Source organism: Ambystoma mexicanum, chromosome 13 (assembly GCF_040938575.1).
Source record: "Ambystoma mexicanum isolate Mex_15411 chromosome 13, UKY_AmexF1_1, whole genome shotgun sequence".
In the NCBI taxonomy this organism is placed as follows: domain Eukaryota; kingdom Metazoa; phylum Chordata; class Amphibia; order Caudata; family Ambystomatidae; genus Ambystoma; species Ambystoma mexicanum.
Window position 1 is genome coordinate 678,313,978 of NC_090938.1, and position 25,265 is coordinate 678,339,242.

Consider the following 25,265-nt stretch of genomic DNA (forward strand, 5'->3'; position numbering starts at 1 on the left):
CTCAGAGGCATTTGATCCATGCCTATCCAAAAGCCCTACAGTGCCATTTAAAAACAAGGGCAAAATGCATGCACGGGACAGCCAAGGATAGCACCGACTTGCCGTTGGATCCCTTGCATGCAGTTTTCAGGTCCTGCAAAACGGGGTGCAAAAGGAAAGAGTGAAAGCAGGCAGGATTGCTTTTACTCTTTACTTTTACCAACCGCTTTGTAAAAGATGTAAACGCTGCCTGCAGATAGCGTTTTGCAGACAGCGTTTATAATGGATTCCTACGGAATGCAGCAATCGCTAAAAGCGGGCGGATTCCACAGAAATCCATGTGTTGTATTCCTGCATTCAAACCTCAAGCAGGTGAAACATTAAAAGCATTTGCAGGCAGAGGGGGGAGGAGGCAACAGATTCCTCCTGCTGCGTCCCACTCCGCCTAAAACACTTCCAAATTATCAGAGAGGTACATGAGGTCAGAACGGTTTCATCCTTTGGTTTTACACCTCAGTTTACCCCTCCAAATCATTCAAAAGGACACTCAATCTGCTTTATTGGATCATAATGGCCCTTCAGGCAGCTTTGCAGTGAATTGCAAAAATAGGGAAGCCCCTCTACGGGAACATTCATGGCAAAGAAACAAGTTCTCTGGGTAGGTTCCCGCTCAGAAGGGCCTACAAACCATGTTTTAGCTCATTGTACCTTCAGCTTAACCTTACCCTAGTCTCTCCTCTCTGCATTCAGCCTTTTGCAGGGAGGTATGCTGGTGGAAAACACTTTCTCCTCCCTGCACTCTTCTTATGACCCCTCTCTATTGGCTGCAAAAGGCGTTACTTCTGTAGCCTCAACATCTCTCTGTCCCATCATCCTTCACACCTCTTCCAACATCTTAACTCTATTGACTCTACTCATGCCCCTGATCCCTATTTATCTGCCCCATTATCCTACTCTGACTTTCCTGATTTCTTTCCCTGCAAGGTCCTAATCTTACAGTCCTCCTTTTCCTCCTGTCCACCTCCTCCTGTCTCTCCTTCGCCCCTCTGTCTTATTTCCCTTTCACTCATCTAACGGACCTAGACATTGCTAGTATTTTCTCTCGTGCTAATCCTACTGCCTCCCCGTTTGACCCTCTTCTCTCATCCCTTCTGTCTACCCCTGCCTGCTTCCCTATCTCACTGATCTCCTGAATATTTCTCTGAACACCTTTCCCATCCCTCTTCAAACATACAACTATTTTTCCTATCCTCAAGAAACCTACTTGTGATCCGACTATCCTGATAAACCTCCATCCAATCCCTCTTCGTCCCTTTGTCTCCAAGCTCCTTGAGCTTGCGTTCCTTTCACAGGTGTCTTCTTATCTAAATCTACATTCTGTTCTTCCTACACTTGAACCCGGCTTTTGTGCTGCCCACTCCACTGAAACTGCTCTTCTATATGTCACTAAATCTCTTCTCTCTGCGCTAAGTTCCAAGCGATCTTCAATATTTATTCTCCTGGATTTGTCTGCAACATTCAATACTGTTAATCATTCTCTCCTTAGGCCTTCTCTCTCCTCGCTTGGTTCCACCGGTTCGGCACTCAAGTGGTTTAACTCCTACCTGTTGGATTGCTCCTATTCTATTTCCTGGTCTGGCACTGCTTCCTCTCCCAGTTCCCTCCACCACAGAGTTCCTCAAGGCTCTGTTCTTGGTCCCCACTCTCTGCCATTCCCCCTACTCCTCTTACTTTCTCATCTCCTCCAAAAAAGCCTAGGTGTCATCTTCACCCCATCGCATTCCTTTGTGTCTCGCATATCCAATGCTGCTCACGCCCGTCATTTCCATCTCTATGATATTCATTGCTCTCGACCCCTTCTTTCCTTCTCTCCTATTAAGCATCTCACCTTTTCTCTGATTTTCTCTCGTATCAACACCTGCTCTACTTTACTGACTGGGCCTTCCTCGGTCGCATTTTACACCTCTTGACTGCACTTATAACGCTGCTCTAGGCCTCTTTTTCTCTGTCCCTCCACACACTGCTATTACCTCAGCTCTTCTCCGATCTCCGTTCTTTCCCTTGATTCCAATCTTCAATTTCGCTTTCTTGTCATTGTATTGAAATGTCTCCATGGTCTCGCTCCCCTCTATCTTTCCTCTCTTAGCCCACTACGCACTCCCTCTCATCCACTTTGTACTTAATTCCAATACAAACCTCCTTAGTGTCAACCCTCATTCCATGTGCCTCTTCTCATTTCTGTGCTTTCCCACTTCTTGCACCTATGCACTGGAACTCTCTTCCTGTCTATTTGCTCAGCTTTTTCTCTTCATCTCTCCTGTATACATGTCAAAGCCTATCTTCTCTCTTCCCTCCCAAACTGATCGCCCTAAACTTGGACTACTGAATTTGTATCATTATTTTAAATGTTTGTACTGTTTTATCTAATATGTACAGCGTTTTGACGAATGCTCTTTATAAGAGCAAATAAATACCAAAACACTTAATATTTAATTAAATAATCGCCCTCTGTCACATATCGCCTTGTGATCAAATTTAGGTAGTAAGAAATTACAAGAATCTGCTCAATATTAACACCGAGATATGGGCGGATCATTAATAGTCACTTGTGCTCCGTTGCCCGCTTGCATCAAATATGACTCGTAACCTGTGACATCATAGCCTCCAACTAATCGGGTCCCCTGAAACCCAAGGGTATCGAATTTAGTTTTGGAGTAATCCAAATCAAATTGAGGGATTTTGTTCTGCAGAGTCAGCTATAATCCAGAATAATCTCCATAGCGTTCCCATGCACACACAGATTGTGAGCTTTTACCAAGATCTAATTGTTCTACTGACAGATGCAGGAGCGTTCTGCGCTGTAAAAGAGCAAGAGACTTATTCTGATACGATCGAGGATGCGCTTGATTCTTGATACGATGCCGTCTTGAAATCTAACAATTGCCCTAGATGCCTGCCCTGACTTTGCTTGCCTTCGGTCCCTTTTGCTCTGGCACTTACCTCTTTGATATGCAAGAAGTCTTTGGGTTCGAAGGAGATTGACATGCCCTGGACAGGCACATCATCGCTGGCGGATGGGTTGTACCCCACATTCGTCCGGACAGCAAAGGCAACTGGCTTGGTCTGTAACAGAGAAGGTGAGGGTTAGAATAGGTGTGTCCTCTTTGCATCCCCAAATTCCTAAATCCAACGTCCCAAATCCAACTACTCCAGTGGCCAGGAGGGAAGGTATACAAATTGTGTGGGGGGTGGTGGTGCGGGGTGAAGCACACATCTCCAGATTGCACAGGAAGGGGATCCTACAAGAGCAGATAGTGTAACCAAAGCCCTAAACAAACATGTGAGGTCAGATCGCTCCATTTAATGCAAACAAGAACATGTTGTCCATGTGGGCACAGGCCCACAGGAGAGCCATGCATAATGGCAGGAGTGGCGGTCAGAGCCACCGGTCATGGAGGTGGAAGGGCCTGGGATGCCATTACTTATCACCGCGAACATGACATGCCATGCATCAGTTTCTATGCCAACTCAACCATCAGCTGACGGGGCCTGCACCATCCATTCCAGCTCTACTTTCTGCTAAGAAGCCCTTCACTATTCATTCCAAGTCAACCTTTAGTTGACAGGCCCTGCACCTTCAATTCAAACTCTTCCTTCGGCTAACAGCCCGGCACACTGCATTTCAACTCTACCCCGTGGCGACGGGCTCTACACCACTTCATTCCACACCTACTGCCAGATGAAGACCCTGTACAACTTAATTTCAATTATACCTCCAGCTGAGTAGCCATGCCCCACTTTATTCCAGCTGCCCCCAGCTGATTGGTCCTGCACCACTTCATTTGAACTCTATTTTCAGCTGAAGGGCACTATGCCACTTGATTGCAACTCTACATGCTGACAGGCTCTGTCCCACTTCCTTCCACATCTCCTGCCAGATTACAGGCCCTCCAACCCTTCACTGCAACTCTACCTCCAGATGCTGGGCCCTGCATCAGTTCATTACATTATGAGCTTATATGGTTCCAACTTCTCACTCCTATCCCACTTACCAGCCCCCTAATCTACCGTCCATTGGGCACACACAGCATCTTCTTTATTTATCTTGACATCTTAGTTGGAAAGCTCCCAGCTGATGTCCCTGCCATCATGATGGGTGATCACTACCTCTCCATTATGACTAAGCTCCAAAAGCTCCATTCAACTCACTTTTACCCAATTCAACTCTGCATGGTCCACCCAGTTCAATGATCATTAATCTGCCCGTTCCTTTACCGCCCCTCCCCCACCTGCATCTGCAACCACCCCAGAGGGCAACAATGAGTCCCTGATTTTGTGACTGGTGTGAAAGCGATGCCAATCGCACTGACTACACTCACCACGGACCCGACCACTGCTCTCGCCAGAGCCCAATCCTCATATTACACTAACATTGTTTCTTCTCTCTGCTTGCATCCTCACAAACTGTCCATGACCTTCCCAGTAATGCTCCCCCCAGCACAACAGCACCTCAATTCTTTCCTATCTCACTAACAATGACTTTGCCACCTTCTGCACCAAAATCCCCCAAATCCCAGATATCTTTTTCACCCTTCTATCCCTCCCACCACCTCCCTCATTCTCCCCTTTCATCTTCACCCATGCTCCCATCTCTATCTCACTTCTCCCCCACTTAACTTCTATATCTCCTTCGCTCTGAGAACCCATCCTGCGCTCTAAGTGACTCCTTTTCACCATCATTTTTTAAGGAACTGGCACACGTCACCTCTACTCACCTCTCCCTTATTCAACGTACCCCTCTCAGCTGGTCTCTTCCCAGCCTGTTACAAAACAACCACAGCCATATGTCTTCATAAAATGTAACTGCTGGCCCCAACAACCACTCATTCAAAGTGTTTCTCTCCTTCCCTTCCACTCCAAAACCCCAGAGAGGGTCGTCTTCAATCGCATAGTCAAATCGTGATGATAGTCTAAGCACTCTGCTGATACTACACTCATTCACGTCACCAGTTCTCTTACCACTGCCGACTGCTACTATCGCCTCCCCTGCATTCTCATCCTTCTAGATGTTTCCATTGACTTTGACAGTGTGGATCATCTCTCCCTCCTTCGACCTTTTCCCTGCTTGGCTTCAATGACACCGGACTGTGTGTCCCCTTACCTCCCCAATGGATCCATCTCATGGGATGCCAGCGGCTCCTCGCCAGCACCCCGTTCATGAGTCTTCTTCAAGGATCAGTCCTAGGCCGCTTCACTTCACCCTATACACCTCCTCTCACAGCAAACTCATTTCCAGCTTTGGCTTTAACCATCACCTCTTTGCTGTCGAAACTCGGATATTCGTCTCCTTAGCCCCTGCAACTGTCTAACTGCCATCCACCGTTGGGTGGCTGTACCTGGCCTCATGCTAAACTCATCACAGACGGAAGTCAACTTTCTCCCTGACTCCAGTGCCAGTCCCACTCTGCCATCTCTTTCTCTCCTGAACTTCACATTCTGTCACCCATGACTTGCAACCTTGGAGTAGTATGGGACAGCGACCCGAGACTCTACTAGTTCATCACAGTCATTGCCAGACTCAACCCCCTAAACATTCAGAAGATTAGCACACACTTCATCTACCACTCAACTGAAACATCACTACTTGTGTGCTTATTAAACTAGACTACTGTGCAAGCCAATTTCTTGGTCTACACCTCTACTCTTTGACTTCCCTGAACTAAGTCCTCAACTTTGCAACATGCACCTTTTGCACCTACACAGATCCCCCCGAATCTCTACCTACCATCACCGCTCTGGATGGCTCGCCATGAAAAATAGCTCACTCTTTAGATTCCTGCTGTTCCTCTAGGTCCACTGGCCTCAGGCCTCAGGCTCTCAATGTTAACATGTTTCAATGTCTCTCAGTCCCAGTCCCTGGTTCATGTTCCTATTCTTACCTCGTCACTACCTTGTATATGTCATTTAATCAAAGGATGTTGTTATGTAAAGGCATCTTATCCTGGGGTACGTCTGCTCTCTGTTAATGCCTACTTTGTAAGTAATTTTGTTTTTCGAAATGGCACCCTGTTTTTAAATAAATACTAATAAATAAAATCTACCTACAGTTGTTGGGCCTGTTAGGGAGAATTCTCATAAATGTGTGAATTCCCTTCACCTTACAGACTCCCTGCAACTTTGTTGGATTTGGAGGACTTGATTTTTTTTCCTGGAAAGAGTGTGAGCCTTTTTTCTCACTCTTTCGTGTATTTTGATGTGCGTTTTACTCTTGTGTTCTTTGATTATGGAGTTTTAGATAACTCCATAGGCATCATCTTTTCATGTGTGTCACACAGCACCCTCAGTGCAGTGACACAGGGATGTCTTTTTAGACTTCCCAAAGGTTTAAATACCTTATCTGGGATAAACTACTGTTTCCCAGAGAATGCAAAGTTAAAGTGACTTTACTAGTCTTTTTAAATTCCTGGACCCAGCACACACTATCTTCCTATAGAGTGCTGGGGGGTTACCTAGTAGACCCTGAGTCTAGAAACTCATGTAGCAGTCAAATGCTACCCTTTTCTATTGAAATGGCTGGTGGCAGTGGTTTTACAACAAACTACCATGATTTTTCCCAACTGCGAACACCGTTAGCTAAAAATCGCAGGAGCCGTGTTTTTCAAGATGGCACCTTAAGCCCCTTTGTTTAAACAGGTCCCGGTCTACTTTTTTCGCCATTTCTTTTTGGAAAGGTCCTTCTAGTGTTTGTCTCTGCGCGTCAAACTAGGGTTGGTCCCTTTGTTTCTATGCCTTTGGCAGGCTTCAGGACTGAAGACCGCCTCTGGCGTCTGAGTGTCTGGGGTGGGCAGGAAGTGAGGGAGGTGCCCGAAACTCCCTGTGCTTAGTCTCCTAGGAGACCCAAATGCACACTGGCGTGATTGGCTGGCTGACTGTCCGGCAAGGACAGCCACCCTGCTAGGTGAGTGGCAGCTAGGTTGGAATGAAACAGAGAAAACTGTTTAAAAGGCGAGTCTCTTGGACTGGAAAGCAGAGTCGACCACTGGAACGAAAGAACCGAAGACGAGCTGGAAGAGGACGGCTGCTGCAACTCCTGGACCGTTGGTTTGCCCGGTGAAGCCCTGCTGCCGGTCCGAATTGCCAAGTTCATCTCGACACAGAAGGCCCTTCAAGGATGACTTCTTCCTTAGAGTTGGTGGGACCAATCAACTCATAAGCCACCTGGATACCATTCTCGGAGCTGGTTAGGATTAACAAGGGGGAAGGACGCCAGCTTGTGTGCTTGACGACAGCTACTCGAACCGAAGATCTTCCATTTTGCCAGCTTGTTTGACCAGTCCCCGTACAGTGCAGGAGTCCCCCGACGTCCTCCCTCTTATACCCATAACTGAGGCTCAGGAACAGCGAGATCTGCAGGAACTGTCAGGAACCAACGTCTTCAGCTGCATCTTTTCTTCATATTAAGGTACTGTGCCAACCCAATTGAGAGAACGTACCTATCGCAGTGAAAGTTCGTGGAACTTTCCCAACTTGCAGGCCTAATCAGTTTGTGACCCAACATATGATTCTTTTTCGTACAACTACTTCTGAGAACTTTGGCAAAGACTTTACCGTTTACTACAAGAACTGCTCTTTCCTATCCAAGACACTAGTCCATTGACTTTGGCCTAGGCCTATTGAACTGAATCTAGTCCTCTAGTGAACTGAAACTATTTGCACTGCCTAAGAAAGTATTTGTGATCTGTTAAAGTGACGGAAATGCTATTTTCCTCCTATTTCAGGGGAGCCTAATTTACTCAGAAACATATTGGTTTGCTATTGAAGTGTATTTGTGTATGATATTAAGTTGCCTCCTTCTAGTGAATGTTCTCTAAATGACTGTGTAATAAATGAATAAGTGTTTTACCAGGAAACCTTGAGTGTGTCTACTTGAACCACTGTGATTGCAAGACCTCTGTGGAACCTCTTGTACTGCTCACATTCCCTCTTGAGATAAGCCTGGCTGCTCAGCTCGCTACCACAAACTGTTTAGTACAGACTAATACCAAAGGTTGGTTTTGCTTACACCTTTAGTCCTAATTGTATGTGGTGGTCCCAGAGGGTACTGCATGCAATTCTGCCTAGCAGGGCCCTGTACCAATTTATTTCAATTCTACAACCAGCTGTCAGAGCCTGTGAGAGAATGCCATCTGGTGAGGTCAGGATAACCTGAACTTGTTTTTTTTAGTAATAACATGATGCAGGTAATTGTGTTTCTGAAAGGGGGACTTGCTAATCACACCTACTTTTAATAATGCTCCATGCCAGAATCATAATGCACGCATGTGCCTTTGATGTGACGGTCTCATGACATCTCCAACAACTGCGCTGCAGCAGGTTAGGGTCAAAGGTCAAATGTACATTACTGATAGCCGCTGGAACACAAACCTCCAACAGGTAGAGGTGGCTTCTAAAGCATCTGCACCTTTGGTTCAAAGTATAATAATTATGTGTGCCTCGTCAGCCTGGTGGTAGGTTAATATCCAAATACAAGCCATCTCTGGTTATGACGTGTTGGCTACTGGGATCACACAATTATATAGTCACAGCAATGTTTGGGTCAACTTGGTGAGGTCATGACAGGGCTGGTATGCATTACCTGTCTTCGCCTTGGTGTACCCACAACAACCGTGTGGGACCCTGCCCAGAAAGCTGCTCCTTTAATGCTCTTGAGGAAGGCTGACACCTTCCTTCAGGCCACAGGAACCATCACTGAGTGGTCTTCTGGGAACCTTTGCTTCAAAGACAGTCCTGACATGACAATGGCCTTTTCAAACCATGGTGCTGACCAGTGGAGTCCTTTTGAAGTAGGCAGAGATGGGAAGCAGTGGATTTAGAGTAGTCAACAGGAGAGGTTTAGGCTAAGCAAGGGGGACCAACATCCTGGATTCTTCTAGGGATGTCTAAACTTTCTCCTCCCTCCCCACTTCATATAGACAAAGCACTCTGGGTGAAGCTTTGGAAGATTTCTTCAATCACTCTTTTGCCACTGGATATTTCCCTTCTCACCTCAAGCCCTCCCTCCTTAAAAAGCCTTCTGCTGATTCCTACCTGTCTGGCAAACGATCGCCTGATTTCTATCACTCCTTTCCTGGGCAAACGTCTGGAAAAGCTGCCCAACTGCCAGCTTACTCTCCACACTGAATCTGTTGGTTGTCTCCATGCCCATCAGTCTGGCTTCAGGGCAACCAGAGGCATGGAGACTGTTCTCCTGAACACCAGTGAAGAGCTGCTCTCTAATCTGGATTCCTGCTCTCCCACTGTCCTCATCCTCTTTGACTTTTCCTCTGCTGTCAACGTGGTCAATCAGGCCACCCTGATCAATCGACTCTGTGAGAACCTGGGCATCACGGATCAGGCCCTGGCGTGGCTGACCTCCTTCCTCCTGGACCAACCCTGCCTGGTCCAACTTGGGTCCTTTCTCTCCACCACCTCTCTCTCCACATGTGGTGTCCCCCAGGGCTCTATCCTCGCTCCCTGGCAATTCAATGTCATCTGGCCCTTCAATGTCTATTTGGCCCCTTTGATCTCTACCTTCTCTCCTAACTTTCAGTGTTATGTGGATGACACTGGACTCTCTTTCAAGCTTCCCTCAGCCACCTCATCTCCCTTGCTCATTCCTGGCTGTCTATCCGTGATCCAGGATTGGTGTGCCTCCAACGATCTCTGCCTTAATGCCAGTAAGACGGAACCTTCTCATTGGGACACTGCTCCCACTTTCCCTCTCTCACTCTGGCCGCCCTCCTTGGACCCTCTACCCTCGCCTTCCTGTGAGGCAAGAAATCTTGGTGTCATCTTCGACTCCACTCTCTCCTTCTCTCCTCACATCTCGAACCTTGCCACAAAGGCCCACTTCCAGCTGCACCTCCTCAGAGGTATTCTACCTTTTCTCACTTTCTCCCAGAAGCTCTCTGTCTCCAGAGCCCTGGTTCTCTCCAGGCTGAACTACTGCAACAGCTTCTTTATCAACCTACCTGCCTCTAATCTCTGCCCTCTGCAACTATTCCACAACAGGAGTGCAGGACTTATCCTTGGCCTCGAGCACAGGGACCACATCTCTCCAGCCCTGAAATCTCTCCACTGGCTCCCGGAGGCTGCAAGAATCAAGTTGACGACCCTCTACATCGTCCACAAGGCTTTCTGGAACCGGGGACTGCACTACATCCAACTCTCTCACCCGAAATACCTTCCTTCTAGAGCCCTTCACTCTGATACTTCCAACTCTCTGAGGGTCTGACGCTTCTCTAGACAAAGAGTGGGTGGTAGATCTCTCTCCTCTGCAGGTGCCTCCCTCTAGAATGGTCTCCCTGCCCCTCTCAGACTTGAGAGGGACCACCTGAAGTTACGGAAGCAGCTCAAGTCCTTTCTTTTCGCCTCTGCCTTCTCTCTCTCGCTTCCCTGCTTACTTACCTGTCTGCTGCGCTGACTGATTGCCTGGCACCCTCAGAATCTCACTGGGTACCAGGGTTCACCTAGACCAGTCCTCCTTGCACTGCCCCCTGGCCTACCACGCACTCCAGGGCTGTTAGCTGTCACCCCTACAGCCCCCCTGCTTCCTAGCACTTACCTAGAGCCGCGCTGCCCTGGCTGCAATTACTCAGAGTCAAGCTTCCCTGTTCACACTTCCCCTTCCTCTCTCCCTTGCACTTCCCCCTTTCCCTTTGCACGTCTCGTCGTACTTGCACGATCTGAATGACACAAGGCCTAGTAGGATTGTTTGTCTCGTCGTCAATCTGTCTCCACTCCCTTGTCTTGTGGAGCCTCGAAACACTTGTGTACAGGCACAATATAAATGTCATATCATATCATATTGCATCTAAAGGCTAATGACACTTGCTGCAACAGACTGGATTGGAACCAGGCTTGCTTTGCACCAATCCGCTGTAGCATTTTTCCTTTATAATGTGTGGGGGGGGGGGGGGGGCTGCCCTTTGTTGATTCATCTTTGGACTTCAAGACAAGAAGGATTCCCCTAGAACTCTGTTGGGGATACGGCCTATTCCAACAATCTCAGCAGATGTTTCCAAGGAAGAGGAAAGCTCTTCTCCCTACCTACCATAGGGCACATTTGGTGCAATGATGTGTACCAAAACCTCTTTGCTGCCTGTGCACTGGAACCAGTATCCTGCTCACTGGAGGTGCAGGACCCCCTGTACGCACCAGACAATCTTCCTGGAGTGGAAGTGCAGAAGAAAGGACTCATCTTGTCCCTTGTGACCCTGGACTGGACCGCCCAGCACCTCGGGAGAGCAGGTGCAGCTCTCAATGCTGTTTACTGCATCAAGACATCTTCAAACCGACTAGACCATGCTCAACAGACCATGACCCGCTACAGGACCTGCGCTGCTGCTGTTGGCACGCTACAAACGTTGAACTGTGTACCTGCTTCTTGACAGTGACTCGACACAGTACAGCGTATCGTTGCCATCACTTGCCTGCTCATCACTATGAAAGAACCTGACTCAGTGCCTTGTGAGCACTGACTCAACCCAATAGAAGCACCGTCTTGACTTGACTCGAAAAGTGACATGACCCCCTGGAAGCCATTAACTCGCCTGTGATTCGAATATGGAATCGACCCAGCGGATATATCGCTTTAAACGGACACATCTGCTGATTGAACCATTGACTCTATCTGACTTGATCCACAGACAGCCCTATCACGAAGATGACTCAACGCTGACTTTCCACTGGAAGAATGCAACTCGACCATCTTTATACCAGCTCGACTGCAGGAAAGCGTTAAGAAGCCTGGCACAATGCTGTTGAGCATCAAAGATAAGAGACAAAAGGTATTTGAAGTGACCCTGTCCCACCTTAAAGGATGACAGTGGTTCTTAAGGTCCCCCACCCCATCTTGGTTTTGAAAGACATATCCTTAGACTTTGACATTGCTGCTAAAATCTCTGCATGAACATCCCTGTTCATCGACCCAGAGGGCTCTTTCTTATCAAAAGTCTGCATTCTCTGTGTTTCCTCTACAGGGGTGGATCTTTAGTGTTTTTAAATGGATTGTTTTTATTAGTCCCTATTTTAATCGTAACTTGACTGGTCCTTCTTTTATTTTGGTACCACTGTACAATTGGTGTTCAGCTGACACCCCTCCTGAAGATATAGCCTATCTTGGCCCCACTTTACTAAAAGAAGCAAAGGAGGCACAACTGTTGGGCTGCGTCTGCTTCACCTTCCTGTATGGGATCATTGTGGGTTTAGTAATACAGGGTCGGAGTAGGCGCTTTAGACACTTCGTCACAGGCCCTGCACCACTTCATTCCAGGTCTACTTCCCGCTGTCGGGCCCTGCACCACTTCATTCAGATTCGTTCTCCAATGGATGGGCCCTGCACTACGTGACCTTGAATTGAAATGTACCTCCTGCTGACCACCGATGCACCACTTCACTGCAACTCTCCGCCCAGCCGAAGAGCCTGCACCACTCCAAGGCAACTCTACCTACAGTCGCGAGTCCTGCCCCCATCATTCCAATTCTGCCTTAACTTAGCGGGCCTCGCACTGCTTCATTTCAACTCCACCCCCAGCTGAGGGGTCCTGCACCACTTCCCATTACAACTCCATTTCCAGCTAAGGGGCCCAGCATTACTTCACATGCTAAAAGGTCTCACCCTGATGACCCGGTGGTTGTAGTTATGGGGGTGCTGTCACACAGGACACACCTTTGCTGTTGCGCTTGTGTAAAGGACAGGCCCTATGGAGGTCACTGCATAGAGGACAGGACTTCCATGGTTCACTACAGTGCAGAGGACAGGGCTTTGCTGTCACGCTTGTGTAAAGGACAGGCCCTATGAGGTCTCTGCATAGAGGACAGGACTTCCATGATTCACTACAGTGCACAGGACAGGCCTGTGCTGTCGCGCTTCTGTAAAGGACAGACCCTATGGAGGTCTCTGCATAGAGGACAGGACTTCCATGGTTCACTACAGTGCACAGGACACACCTTTGCTATTGCGCTTGTGTAAAAGAAAGGCCCTATGGAGATCTCTGCATAGAGGACAGGACTTCCATGATTCACTACAGTGCAGAGGACAGGGCTTTGCTGTCGCGCTTGTGTAAAGGACAGGCCCTATGGAGATCTCTGCATAGAGGACAGGACTTCCATGATTCACTACAGTGCACAGGACAGGCCTGTGCTGTCGCGCTTGTGTAAAGGACAGGCCCTATGGAGATCTCTGCATAGAGGACAGGACTTCCATGGTTCACTACAGTGCACAGGACAGGCCTGTGCTGTCGCGCTTCTGTAAAGGACAGGCCCTATGGAGATCTCTGCACTAAGGACAGGACTTCCATGATTCACTACAGTGCAGAGGACAGGCCTTTGCTGGCTTGAGGAACATGGAAGGCCTTAAATAGCCCGGTGCACAAGGCAAGCATCAGCTGACTCAGACTCACATTGGATATAAAACAACAGATGTCCACAGACTTTGTGGAACTCTCCCGTCCCCTGCACACCCAGTTGGTATAGTAAAGACAAACAATGTTTGTGGATTTAATCAAAGTAATACATTAAATTTAAATCAGAAAATTATTTGGGTACTCAGAATTTTGTTAAAACAACTCCAATGCTTTTAGTTCATCACCCGGAATCTGGACCAATAACTCATGTTACAGGATATATTGGGACACTCACACTCACACTGGCACAGGGTGTACCTCATTCGCGTTGGTGCACAGCACATGGTGTTGCTGGCTGAGGCAGAGCAGGGGGGCTTAAGTGAGGGTTCAGGGAACATGGCTGACTGGCTGTGTGCACACAAGGAAAGGCCCAGGCGGTCTCTTACTGATGCAGCAAGCAGGCCTAGGGTGGGTCATACTGGTACAAGCGACCAGCCTTCCCCTAGGGTAGGATATGACTGGCTCACACTGATGTACAGGACGGGTCCTGGCAGACTCGTGAAGAGGGCAGGCTTGGCTGGGTTGCAGAGATGGGGAGGATAGCCCTTGGGTGGCTCAGTGCAGAGGGCAGGCCGTGTCCGGGTCACACTGAGGTCGCATTGGGGTGGCTCAGTGCCAAAGACATGCGTTGGCCTGCTCACACTAATGCAGAGGACATGCTTTGGAACGTGCCTTATGTGACTCAGTACAAAGGCCATGCCTTGGCTGTCTCAGTGCAGAGAAAACGCCTGGGCTGGGCCACCCTAAGGTAGAGGACATGGGGGGGACGGGGAGGTAGTGGGCTCAATGCAGAAGGCAGGCTCAGTGCAGAGAACATGCCTGGGCTGGGTCACACTAAGGTAGAGGACATGCGGGGGGTGGCTCAGTGCAGGGAACAAGCCTGGGCCACAGTAAGGTAGAAGACATGGGGGGCGGGGGGGTAAGGGGGCTCAGTAAAGAAGGCAGGCCTTGGCTGTCTCAGTGCAGAGAACACGCCTGTGCTGGGCCACCCTAAGGTAGAGGACATGGGGGGGGGGACGGGGAGGTAGTGGGCTCAATGCAGAAGGCAGGCTCAGTGCAGAGAACATGCCTGGGCTGGGTCACACTAAGGTAGAGGACATGCGGGGGGTGGCTCAGTGCAGACAACATGCGTGAGCTGTGTCACACTAAGGTAGATAACTGGGGGTGGCTCAGTGCAGAAGGCATACCGAAGACAGATCTGTGCAGAAGTCATGCATTGGATGGCTCACACTGATGCCTTGACTGACTAAGTACAGAACACGTGCCTTGGCTGGATCCGTGTAGTGCACATGCCCAGGCTGCCTCCGTGAAGAGGACATGTCTTGACTGGCTCAGTGTAGAGGACATGCCTTGGCTGGCTCAGTGCAGAAGGCATGCTTGAGCTGGGTCACACTAAGGCAGAGGACATGCGGGGGATGGCTCAGTGCAGAAGGCATGCCTTGGCTTGCACTGTGCAGAAGGCATATCTATGATAGCTCAGTGAAGAGGACATGCCTTGGCAGGCTCAGTGACGAAGAAACGCCTGGGATGGTTCACACTGATGCCATGACTGGGCCCAGCACAGAAGACATTCTTTGGTTGGCTCAGTGCAAAAAAGACATGGCTTAGCTGGTGCAGTGTAGTGGACATGCCTTGGCTGGCACAGTGTAGTGGACATCTCTTGGCTGGCACAGTGTAGTGGGCATGCCTTGGCTGGCTCAGTGTAGAGGACATGCCTTGACTGCCTCTGTGAAGTGTACATGCCTTGGCTGTCTCAGTGCAGAGAACACACCTGGGCCGGGTCACTAGGGATGTAACGTTATAACGGTATACCGTTAAAGATACCGTGAACCACTTAATTGAACAATAATAACCGTCTCATTGTTTATACCGTTATACCGTTCATACCGTTAAGTGTGCTTTTCAATCTGATTTGTAAAGGCTGCAGTAAGCAAGTGCTGCGCAGACTTGGTCTTACACTGATGGATCTGCCGTCTGCCAAGTAGTTTCAGTTGGAGCAGTTTTTAATGCCATTCCATAAACCACACGTGCCTTACACAAAATCAATATGTTAGCAATAGGAAGAATAGATACAGTGCCAAGAAGGAAAATGGTTTACTTTGGGGTGGCGGCTTTGGGGTTTATATACTTATAATGGATAATGTTCTCTAAACATATAGCAATGGGGGATTTCGCTAGTTCTATCATTGAATTTACATATAATAAGTCACACTCCGAAATTCACTCATCTCTGTGGGTATTCCCTGCTGCCATACCAAAGGGTAACATGTCAGTGATTACTGAACACCTTTTGGCCCGCAAGTAAACTAAAGGCTGTAACGTAAAGAGAGTGCGTCTGTGTGTGTGTGTGTGTGTTTGTGTCTGTGTGTGTATATGCGCACAAGCGTATACTACCATCAGCCTCCGTTGATCTGTGGCATGCAGGTTATCAAGATGGCAACATGTTCATCTTCACCAGTAGCCAGTGGGGGAGCAAAAAGCCTAAATGACCACTTAAGAAAAGCTATTCAGTTTGGTTTGCCAGTTGCAGCAGGCCTCCACCCCACCCACTCCTCTCCACACGTGTGTTTGCGTTTGGTGGATGCAAGCAGTGGCATTTCAGTGGAAAGTTTGTTGAAAAGCCCAATTCTGCCACTGGGTGCCTGGTTTTGTTTGTGATGATACATCTGTCAATATATGACCTTTTAGAAAATATTTGTTAAGATTAGTTAACTCCACCTGCTATACCGCGATAACCATGATATACCGTCATTTGGCAAGAAGGTTATTGTACCGTCATAAAACAAATACCGTGACACCCCTACGGGTCACACTAAGGCAGAGGACATGCGGGGGGGGTTGCTCAGTGCAGAAGGCAGGCCTTGGCTGTCTCAGTGCAGAGAACATACTTGGGCTGGGTCACACTAAGACAGAGGACATGCGGAGGTGGGGGGGGGAGTTGCTCAGTGCAGAAGGCATGCCTTGGCTTGCTCAGTGCAGGGAACAAGCCTGGGCCACACTAAGGTAGAAGACATGGGGGGAGGAGGGTAGGGGGCTCAGTGCAGAAGGCAGGCCTTGGCTGTCTCAGTGCAGAGAACATACTTGGGCTGGGTCACACTAAGACAGAGGACATGCGGAGGTGGGGGGGGGGGGTTGCTCAGTGCAGAAGGCATGCCTTGGCTTGCTCAGTGCAGGGAACAAGCCTGGGCCACACTAAGGTAGAAGACATGGGGGGAGGAGGGTAGGGGGCTCAGTGCAGAAGGCAGGCCTTGGCTGGCTCAGTTCAGAGAACAAGCCTGGCTTTGATAGCTCTGTGCAGAAGTCATGCCTTGCTTTGCCTAAGTACAGACTGAGTGCAGAAAGACATGCCTTGGCTGGCTCGGGGAAGAAGAAACGCCTGGGAGGTTCACACGGATGCCATGACTGGCCCAGCACAGAAGACATGCTTTGCATGGCCCAGTGCAGGGCAGTCCTCGAGGGGCCCGCACTGATGCGGAGGAGACGCCTAAACGTGTTCGGTGCAGAGGGCCGTGCTGGGCTGGCTCACACGCCCGCCCCCACCCCCGGTAATGGACTCTCTGACTGTCTGCCAACTGGGCAGCCCCAGGACCGCAGTGTCCTGGCAGCCGGCCCCAATACTCTCCCTCGCCAGCTCTGCGTCGTCCGATCAAGAGGGACCATTGATCCAGCATTTTATTATGATTAAGGAGACGAATTAGCTAATCAGAAATTTACTTTAGATCAGTATTAAAGGGCTGCATTAACCACAGCAGGCGGGGCGAGGAAAGGCCCAGAGCGGGGAGGGTGAGTAGAAGCCCCCTAAAGGCAAGTGTTGGTACTGCACCTGCTGAACGCAGGGAGGCCTGCTCGCAGTAGCTATCTACGACCAGAGCGGGCCCAGCGCTGGGAGGATGAGTAGAAGTAGGGTGACCACACGTCCCGGTATTTGGTGCTCTGTCCCGCTTTCTCGAATTATGTTCCCATTGGAAAAATGCAGTGGTCTTGTTTTTTTTTGTAATAGATCTTCATAGCTGGCAGGCAGGAATGCACAATCTCACACAGAAGAAATGCTGCATTTTACAACTTAAGAAAGTGTTAGTTTGTGATAAATTAATTATAATATGTGTTTCTTTGAACAGTAACACTTAATCCCCCTTCCCCTCCAAACACTACTGAAGTGAAGTGCCTTGACAGCCACTTTTAAGAGTTAGTCCTACTTTTATGTTATTTGCCCTGTCCCGGTTTTTCCCTTTTAAAATCTGGTCCCCCTAGTCAAAGCCCCCGAAAGGCAAGTGTTGGTGCTGCACCTGCTCAACGCGCCTGCTCTTGGTAGTTATCTACTACCACAACGGGTGGGGCGGGTGAGTAGAAGCCCCCAAGGGAGGCCTGCTCGCGGGACCTATGTATACCGCCCCTACACGGTGCTTTAAAGCTCTACTACTACAACAGTGAAAAACACTGTAACAGAAAATGGCCACCAGATTACTTTCAGCCATTGTCCCACACAGGACGCAGGTGTGTGCACCCTCCCCTCTCCTATCACCCAGCATTGGCACCTCCAAAGGGACATGTCCAGGATACCGCGCACAGACACACCAATTGCCTGCAAACATAGCTGTGCCTGGAGCAATTCCACATTAATCGGGCTTAGCTGCATAAGGCAAACGCAGATCACTGCAGTGCAGGTTGTGTGGCGGCACGGGGAGGGGCGGTGTGTCCCAAGCAGGCTATTCAAATAAACAAAAAACAAACCCGCGTCTGCGAGGTACCAGGGTCCAGACTCAAATCCTCCAGAAAACACAGGCGCCCTTCCCTGTGCTCCAACTAGGGCAGATTGATTTATACCCTTTAGTTCCCGCCCACTCTGACCTGTGTGTATAGGCGACCTATACCCCATAGTGGAGCCACAGCTATATATATATGCAGGGCTGGCCTTATCGGCAGCAGCGCCCTGGGTGAATTGGCACCCTCATCCCCGCACGCCCCTGGTCAACAGTTTTTTTATACCGCCTCGCTCCAGCGCCTCACAGGAGCTAATCACTGGAATAGGACACTCATGCAAATGCATGAGCGCCCTATTCCAATGCAAACCGCCTCCCCACGTCGGATCAAGGAGGTAATGCATCAGCACCCTATTGTTATTTAATGCCCGCGGGCATATTTAATAACAAAACGGCACCTGCAGCGCCTTCTCCCACTACGTCAGCCTGGGGTAGCCCTTGAAAGACTCCACCGAGCTGGCTTGGTGGGGAGGGGGCTAATAGTGCCCTGTGGGGCATGGTGCTCCGGGCGGTCGCCCGCCCTAAGGCCAACCCTGTATATATATATATATATATATATATATATATATATATATATATATATATATGTCTGCACCTTATGTTATGCAATACATATAATTAGACTAAGAGATCTGCCAGATGTATGCATATATATATATATATATATGATACATTACTCACCGTAATCGTATTTCTGATGCTTGTATCTGCTTAGATTCACATGCTGTGCATAGGCCGACATCTAGTGGAAGCTACGGAGTATTACAGTTTGTTTTTCGAAACTCGAAAATGGGCGTCGACACAGGGCGTGCCAGTAATACTAACCCTAGTGTGACGTCCACTGTACCCAAGATCCCTCACGCGTCTAGGATCCTCAGATTGTATTTTTTCTGACATGAGGTAGCATGAGGAGTAGCGTGAGTACAGATAATCCAAGCAGATAGATAGAAAGGTAAGACTACAAGCAACCATGCACCTTCTCTCAGAGGGGAGGAAGTGTGGGTCGCATGTGAATCTAAGCAGACACAAGCATCAGAAATACGATTACGGTGAGTAATGTATCCCTTTTGAGGCTTGTGGAATCTGCTTAGATCACATGCTGTGCATAGATTAGCGAGCAGTACCTGAAGAAGGAGGTGGGATGTGAGAAGGGTCATGAGCAAATAAGTGTCTTAGAACCGCTTGTCCCACTTGTGTATCTGCCTGGGAATGGGTGTCAATGCAGTAATGCTGAGTAAAAGTGTGAATAGAGCTCCAAGTAGCTGCTTTGCAAATGGTGTCAAGGGGTACATTTGCAATGAAAGCCAGAGTGGCCCCAATGCCTCTAGTAGAGTGGGCTCTTGGCGTGAAAGGCAGAGTTCTTTCAGAGAGTGAGTAACACAGCTGGATACAGTTAATAATCCACTTCGAGATGGCACCTTTAGAGACGCGATCCCCCTCTCTGCCTGTAGCTACGGAGACAAACAGTTGATCTGATTTCCTTAGCGGTCTGGTTTTATTTACATAGAGGACCGCCCTACGCACATCTAGGGTGTGTGGTTTCACCTCAGCCGAGCTTTGAGGGTCTTAGAAGAAAGCCGGAAGCTCGATGGACTGGTTTACGTGGAATTTAGATATAAACTTAGGTGAGAACCTAGGGTGTGTGCGTAAAACCAGTTTGTCTTTATTGACAGTAAAGAAGGGATCCTGCACTGACAGAGCCTGAATTTCACTGACCCTTCTTATAGAAGTAATAGCTACTAAGAAGGCCGTTTTATAAGTCAGGTGTTTGAGACTGCTTTTATGCATGGGCTCGAAAGGGGGGCCCATGAGCTTAGATAGCACCACATTGAGGTCCCACCCTGGTGGTGGGTTTGAAATAGGAGGGTGAAGTCTCTTTACTCCTTCCATGAAGGCTTTAACTACTGGTACTTTCCACCACGAGACCTTGTTATGGGAAGTGGTGTATGCCGACAGGGCTGCCAGGTGTACTTTCAGTGAGTTAAAAACCAATCCTGCATCTAGAAGGTGGAGCATGTATGTAACAATAGTGGAAGGAGTGCAATCAACTGGGTTGATTTGTCTACTCTGGCACCAGATAACAAATTTCTTCCACTTGTCAAAGTAACAGTGCCTTGTGTTTGGCTTCCTAGATTCCTTTAGGATGTCCATACACCTCTGTGGTAAATTGAGATGTCCAAACTCTATGACCTCAGGAGCCATGCTGCCAGGTTCATTGAGTTGGGTTGCTGATGCACTGTTTGACCTTGGTGCTGGGACAGTAGGTTGTACCAGGCTGGAAGTTTGATGAGCTCGCACACCGCCATCCTGCGTAGGTGTGGGAACCACGGTTGTCTTGCCCACATGGGAGCAACTAGGACGGGCGTCATCGACTCTCTGTTCATCTTGTTGACCACCTTCCTGATGAGAGGAGTTGGTGGAAAAGCGTACGCAAACATCCCTGACCAGTTCATCCACAGGGCGTTCCCCTGGGAGTCTGGTTGGGGGAACCTGGATGCAAATCCTGGGCATTGTCTGTTTTCGCTTGTGGCGAATAAGTCTATAGTGGGGAAACCCCACTGAGAGAAGATATCTTCTACGACCTCTCTGTGTAGAACCCATTCGTGTTCCTCTGGAAGGGAGTCTCTGCTCAGAGCATCCGCTAGGGAATTGAGCTCCCCTGGAACATGTTGTGATGACAGGAAGATGTTCCGTCTGAGTGCCCATATCCAGATTTTCTGGGCAAGCTTGGACAGATTTGGCGAACGAGTCCCCCCCTTGCTTGTTCAGGTAGAACATGGCTGTTGTGCTGTCCGTCCGGATTTGCACCGACAGGTTTGGTAGGTGGGGCTCGAACGCTTGAAGCGCTCTGAATACTGCCAGAAGCTCTAGCAGGTTGATGTGGTTCTTGGCGATTGAGGGAGACCAGAGACCCTGAGCTGTGTGGTGGAGATGGTGGGCTCCCCACCCTGTCAGACATGCATCGGTAGTGACCACTGCCTGTACTTCGGGATCGTAAAAGGGTTTTCCCTGTGCAAGATTCTCTCTTGTCCACCAGTGAAGGCTTTGTACTAGTGTTGGCGAAACGACCACTAGATCGTCCCACTGACCACTTGCCTGAGACCACTGTTTCGCCAACCATTCCTGCATGGGACGCATGCACTGGCGCGCGCGGGGGACCAGGTAAATACATGACGCCATCATGCCCAGCAAACGCATTGCTTTGCGTACCGTTATTTGGTGACCAGACTGATATTGCGAATTTGCAGTAGTATATTCCGAATTCTTTCCTCTGAAGGAAAGGTCAACCCCTCTTGAGTATCTAGGATTGCTCCTAGGAACTGTTTGGAGGTGCTTGGAACCAGGCTTGACTTTTTCTCGTTGATTGAGAAGCCTAATTCGTGGAGGAGGTCGATAGTCCTTTGAATGTTTGTCCTGCAAATTACTGGGGTTTCCCCCGTTATGAGCCAGTCGTCCAGATAAGGGTACACCGGGATTGCCTCCCTGCGTAGGTGTGCAGCCGCCACCGCCAGTACCTTGGTGAATACCCTTGGTGCTGAAGCTATCCCGAAGGGCAGTACCTTGAATTGGTAGTGCCGACTGTCCACCTTGAAGCGCAAGTACTTTCTGTGCGCTGGGAACATGGAAATATGAAAATAGGCATCTTTCATATCCAAGGTTGCCATGTAATCCCCCTTTTTTAGAAGGGGGATTACCTCTCGTAGCGTAGTCATACGAAACTTTTGGGGCTTGACATACTTGTTGGCAGGCTGTAAGTCCAATACTGGGCGCATTGTCAAATCTTTTTTTGGCACAAGGAAGTAAGTTGAATAAATACCCTTGTTTACCTGGTGTCCCGGGACGAGTTCTATCGCGTCCTTTGCTAGCAGAATGGCGATCTCCTCGAGGAGAATCTTCTGATGTTCTAAAGAGTGTACTCTTTGTCGTGGAGGATGGTTCCGGGGACGCTGCAGTAGTTCTATACAGTACCCTGTGGATACTGTTGACAGCACCCATCTGTCTGATGTGATCCCTTCCCAAGCCTGGGTGAAGTTGGAAATGCGTCCCCCTACTGGGGTTGCGTGAGAAGGGACCCTGAACTGAGCGTCACTGCTTTGGTGGAGGCGTGCCGCCTCCTTTACTGGGGCTGCCTCTGCCTTTACCATGTCCTCTCCTATTACCCATGCCGTAACCCTGGGTAGACTGTTGGCTGTTGTTGTTCCACTGTGTACCCTGCCCCTGGGAATAGTTAGATCCTCTCTGGGAATTTTGGCCGCGTGGGCGACGAAAATTACTATTCCCTCTCTGGTTAGGGGGTTTATTGGTTAACTGGCCAAGGGACTTGAGTGTCTCGTATTCGCCCTTGGCATTCTTCAGCGCTTCCTCGACCGCCTTACCAAACAACAGATCCGCTTCCACCGGTTTGTCCAACAATGATGCCTGGGTTTCTGCCTTAAAACCAGACTGCCGTAACCACGCATGTCTCTTGATAACAGTACCTTCTGCTATCAATCTGCCTGCGTTGTCCGCAGCGTCAAAAGTTGCTTTTAAAATTCAACCAGACACGGCTCTACCCTCTGCTGAAATTCGTGCTAACTGGCCCTTTAAGGGTTCTGGTGCAGAGGCTATGAGTGCCGCGACTTCTTCCCACTGATGGCAGTTGTAGCTGGCCAACAGGGTGGTGGAGTTTGCAATCCTTGTCTGATAGGCGGACGTTGAGGCTACTTTCCTGCCGAAACCATATAGTTTTTTGTTCTCCTTGTCTGGAGGAGCTTCGGACGATGACAAGGGTGTTCCAGCCCTCTTACGAGTGTTAGTGACAACTAGGGAGTCTGGCTTCAGATGTCCTCTTATATAGAGAGGGTCAGACTGGGCTGCCCTGAAAAGTTTTTCAACTCTGGGATTGACTGCTCTGGTGAGGTTCGGGTTCACCAGAGACGGGTCTATTCTTCGCTGAATAGACTTAAGGATAGGGATGGTCTGGGCAACAGGCCTCCTTTCTCCCACTAACTCCTCGGCGAAGTCCCTGTCTTCCTGGACACCGTGGGTGTCAATATGGAAATGTTCTGCTGCACGTGCGAGAACCTCGTTCAGGAGGGGTTGGTTATTGACAGGGGAGTCGGTAACCGGGGCTTCCATCTCTACCGGGGAATCTACTCTGTAGGTTTCAGGGTCTTCCTCTTCCTGGTCCCCATCATCCCCATAGTAGCCCGTGCCGGTTTGCTCTTCTACCATGCCAAAATCTTGGTCCTCACCAAAGGAAGTCTCTCCTTGATACAGTGAGTATGGCCGTCAGTATGGTTGTACCTCGAAGGGGTCTGTAGACCTCATCGGTGTCTCAAACCGGGGCTTCTTACTCGGGGGGATAGGTTCATTAGAGCCTGAGGGTGTAGCCCCTTGTGGATCATATGAAAGGAAATGGTCTGGATTTTTATCGTAAAAGTCTGCCAAAGAAGACATCCTTGACATGACCCTATCTATGTCATCACTGGATCATTTTTTGGAACTGGGAATGACTCTCTCAGAAAATTTTGGAGATTTATCTTGAGTAGATTTGCTGCTTTTTGAAATATCAGCAGACCTGGTCTTGTCTGCCTGTTTAGGAGGAGTGGAGTGTTTCACAGGTGTGGAAGAGTGCTGAGGCTGCTTCGTCTGCTGTTTTCCCCCCTCCCCGTGAGTGGAAAAGTGTTTTCCCTGTCTCTTTGTGGCTCCGGAGGTTTTCGAAGCCTGGCGACGAGGATCGGGGTTAGAGTCTCTGTCCTTCGAACGTGGGGCCACGCTGATCTTGTCTGCGGGCTCCGACTCCTGGAGTGCGGCCTGGGGGTGGAAGTCGCCTTCGTCTTCCGACGATCGAACTTCTGTTAGCCTAGGGAGCGAGGCACTCTTGGCAAGAGTGGATGATTGCCTGGAGTCATGCAGCGATCTCGATCTCGAACGCCCAGAGGACACCGATTCTGACCGTTCTGTTTGTGCCTCTTTCCGAGAACTCGACATCGTCGAGTCTCGGTTAGACTTCGTGTGTTTAGTGTGAGTGGTGTGTGAAGCGCCTGTGTCGCCGGGGGTCTTCCCCATAGCCGCCCTGTCGGACGACCTTCCGAGGTCGGGGACCTGCGCTCGGCTGTCTTTCGACGCCGTAATGCCCTCGCCGTCCGAAAGTACGGCGTCGCTGCCATCGCTGAAGGCGCCCTCCGCTGCCATGGCCGCCTACCTGGCGTGGTGGGCCCAACGCTTCGTCGAACGGTCCTTAAGTGTCTTAGGTTTAAACCTACTACACGCTCTGCAGTTCGCTTCGGGGTGGTCCCTCGGCAAGCAGAGATTGCACGTGGCGTGCCTGTCGACCCAAGGGTATTTGCGATTGCACTTGGGGCAGAATTGAAAAGGGGTACCCTCCATACGCACCTTGAGGCAGCGGGCTGTTAAGTGTAGGAAATGTATAAGGTGTACCTATATACCAAGAGTGTAGAGTATGTCCAACCCCCTACTCTCCCTACTTGCAGGGCCGAGGCCAGAGGCCTTCCAAGGCCCGGGCCGAGGCCAGAGGCCTTCCGAGGCCCAAATCCGTCGTGCAGAAGCCGACAGTCGATTTCTTCTCCAAGCCGGCCTCGAGTGTCGAAGTTCGACGTTGGGATGGGGAAAGGATGTAAATTAATCAATATTTTAGCAAAAGTATGGCTAAGGCCAGGGGACTCCGCAAAATGCTTCCGACCAGTATGGCGGAAAAAAACAATCTGAGGATCCTAGACGCGTGCGGGATCTTGGGTACAGTGGACGTCACACTAGGGATAGTATTACTGGCACGCCCTGTGTCGACGCCCATTTTCGAGTTTCGAAAAACAAACTGTAATACTCCGCAGCTTCCACTAGATGTCGGCCTATGCACAGCATGTGAGCTAAGCAGATTCCACAAGCCTCAGAAATATATATATAGACATAGGGGAGCTGTATATATGTGTACAGGTGGGAAGCACCAGTAAAACAGTACTGTAGAAATAAGCATGGGTGGTTGAGAACAGTGATATATTGTATAGAAACACAGAGAACACACACATTGGGCCTCATTACAAATTCGGCGGTAACCCTCTGTGCTACCTGCAGTTAGGCC

At 49.4% G+C, this 25,265-nt stretch overlaps 1 protein-coding gene across 6 annotated transcripts in view; it reads right to left on the bottom strand.

Moving 5' to 3' along the window:
• The window catches only part of CACNB1 (calcium voltage-gated channel auxiliary subunit beta 1), a 557,229-nt gene that overhangs the window by 128,280 nt on the left and 403,684 nt on the right, over positions 1 to 25,265 (bottom strand). For all 6 annotated transcript variants that reach the window (XM_069634705.1, XM_069634704.1, XM_069634706.1 and 3 more), the window contains one exon: positions 2,980 to 3,102. In XM_069634705.1, the coding sequence (XP_069490806.1) occupies positions 2,980 to 3,102 (123 nt within the window). The remainder of the gene's footprint in view (positions 1 to 2,979; positions 3,103 to 25,265) is intronic.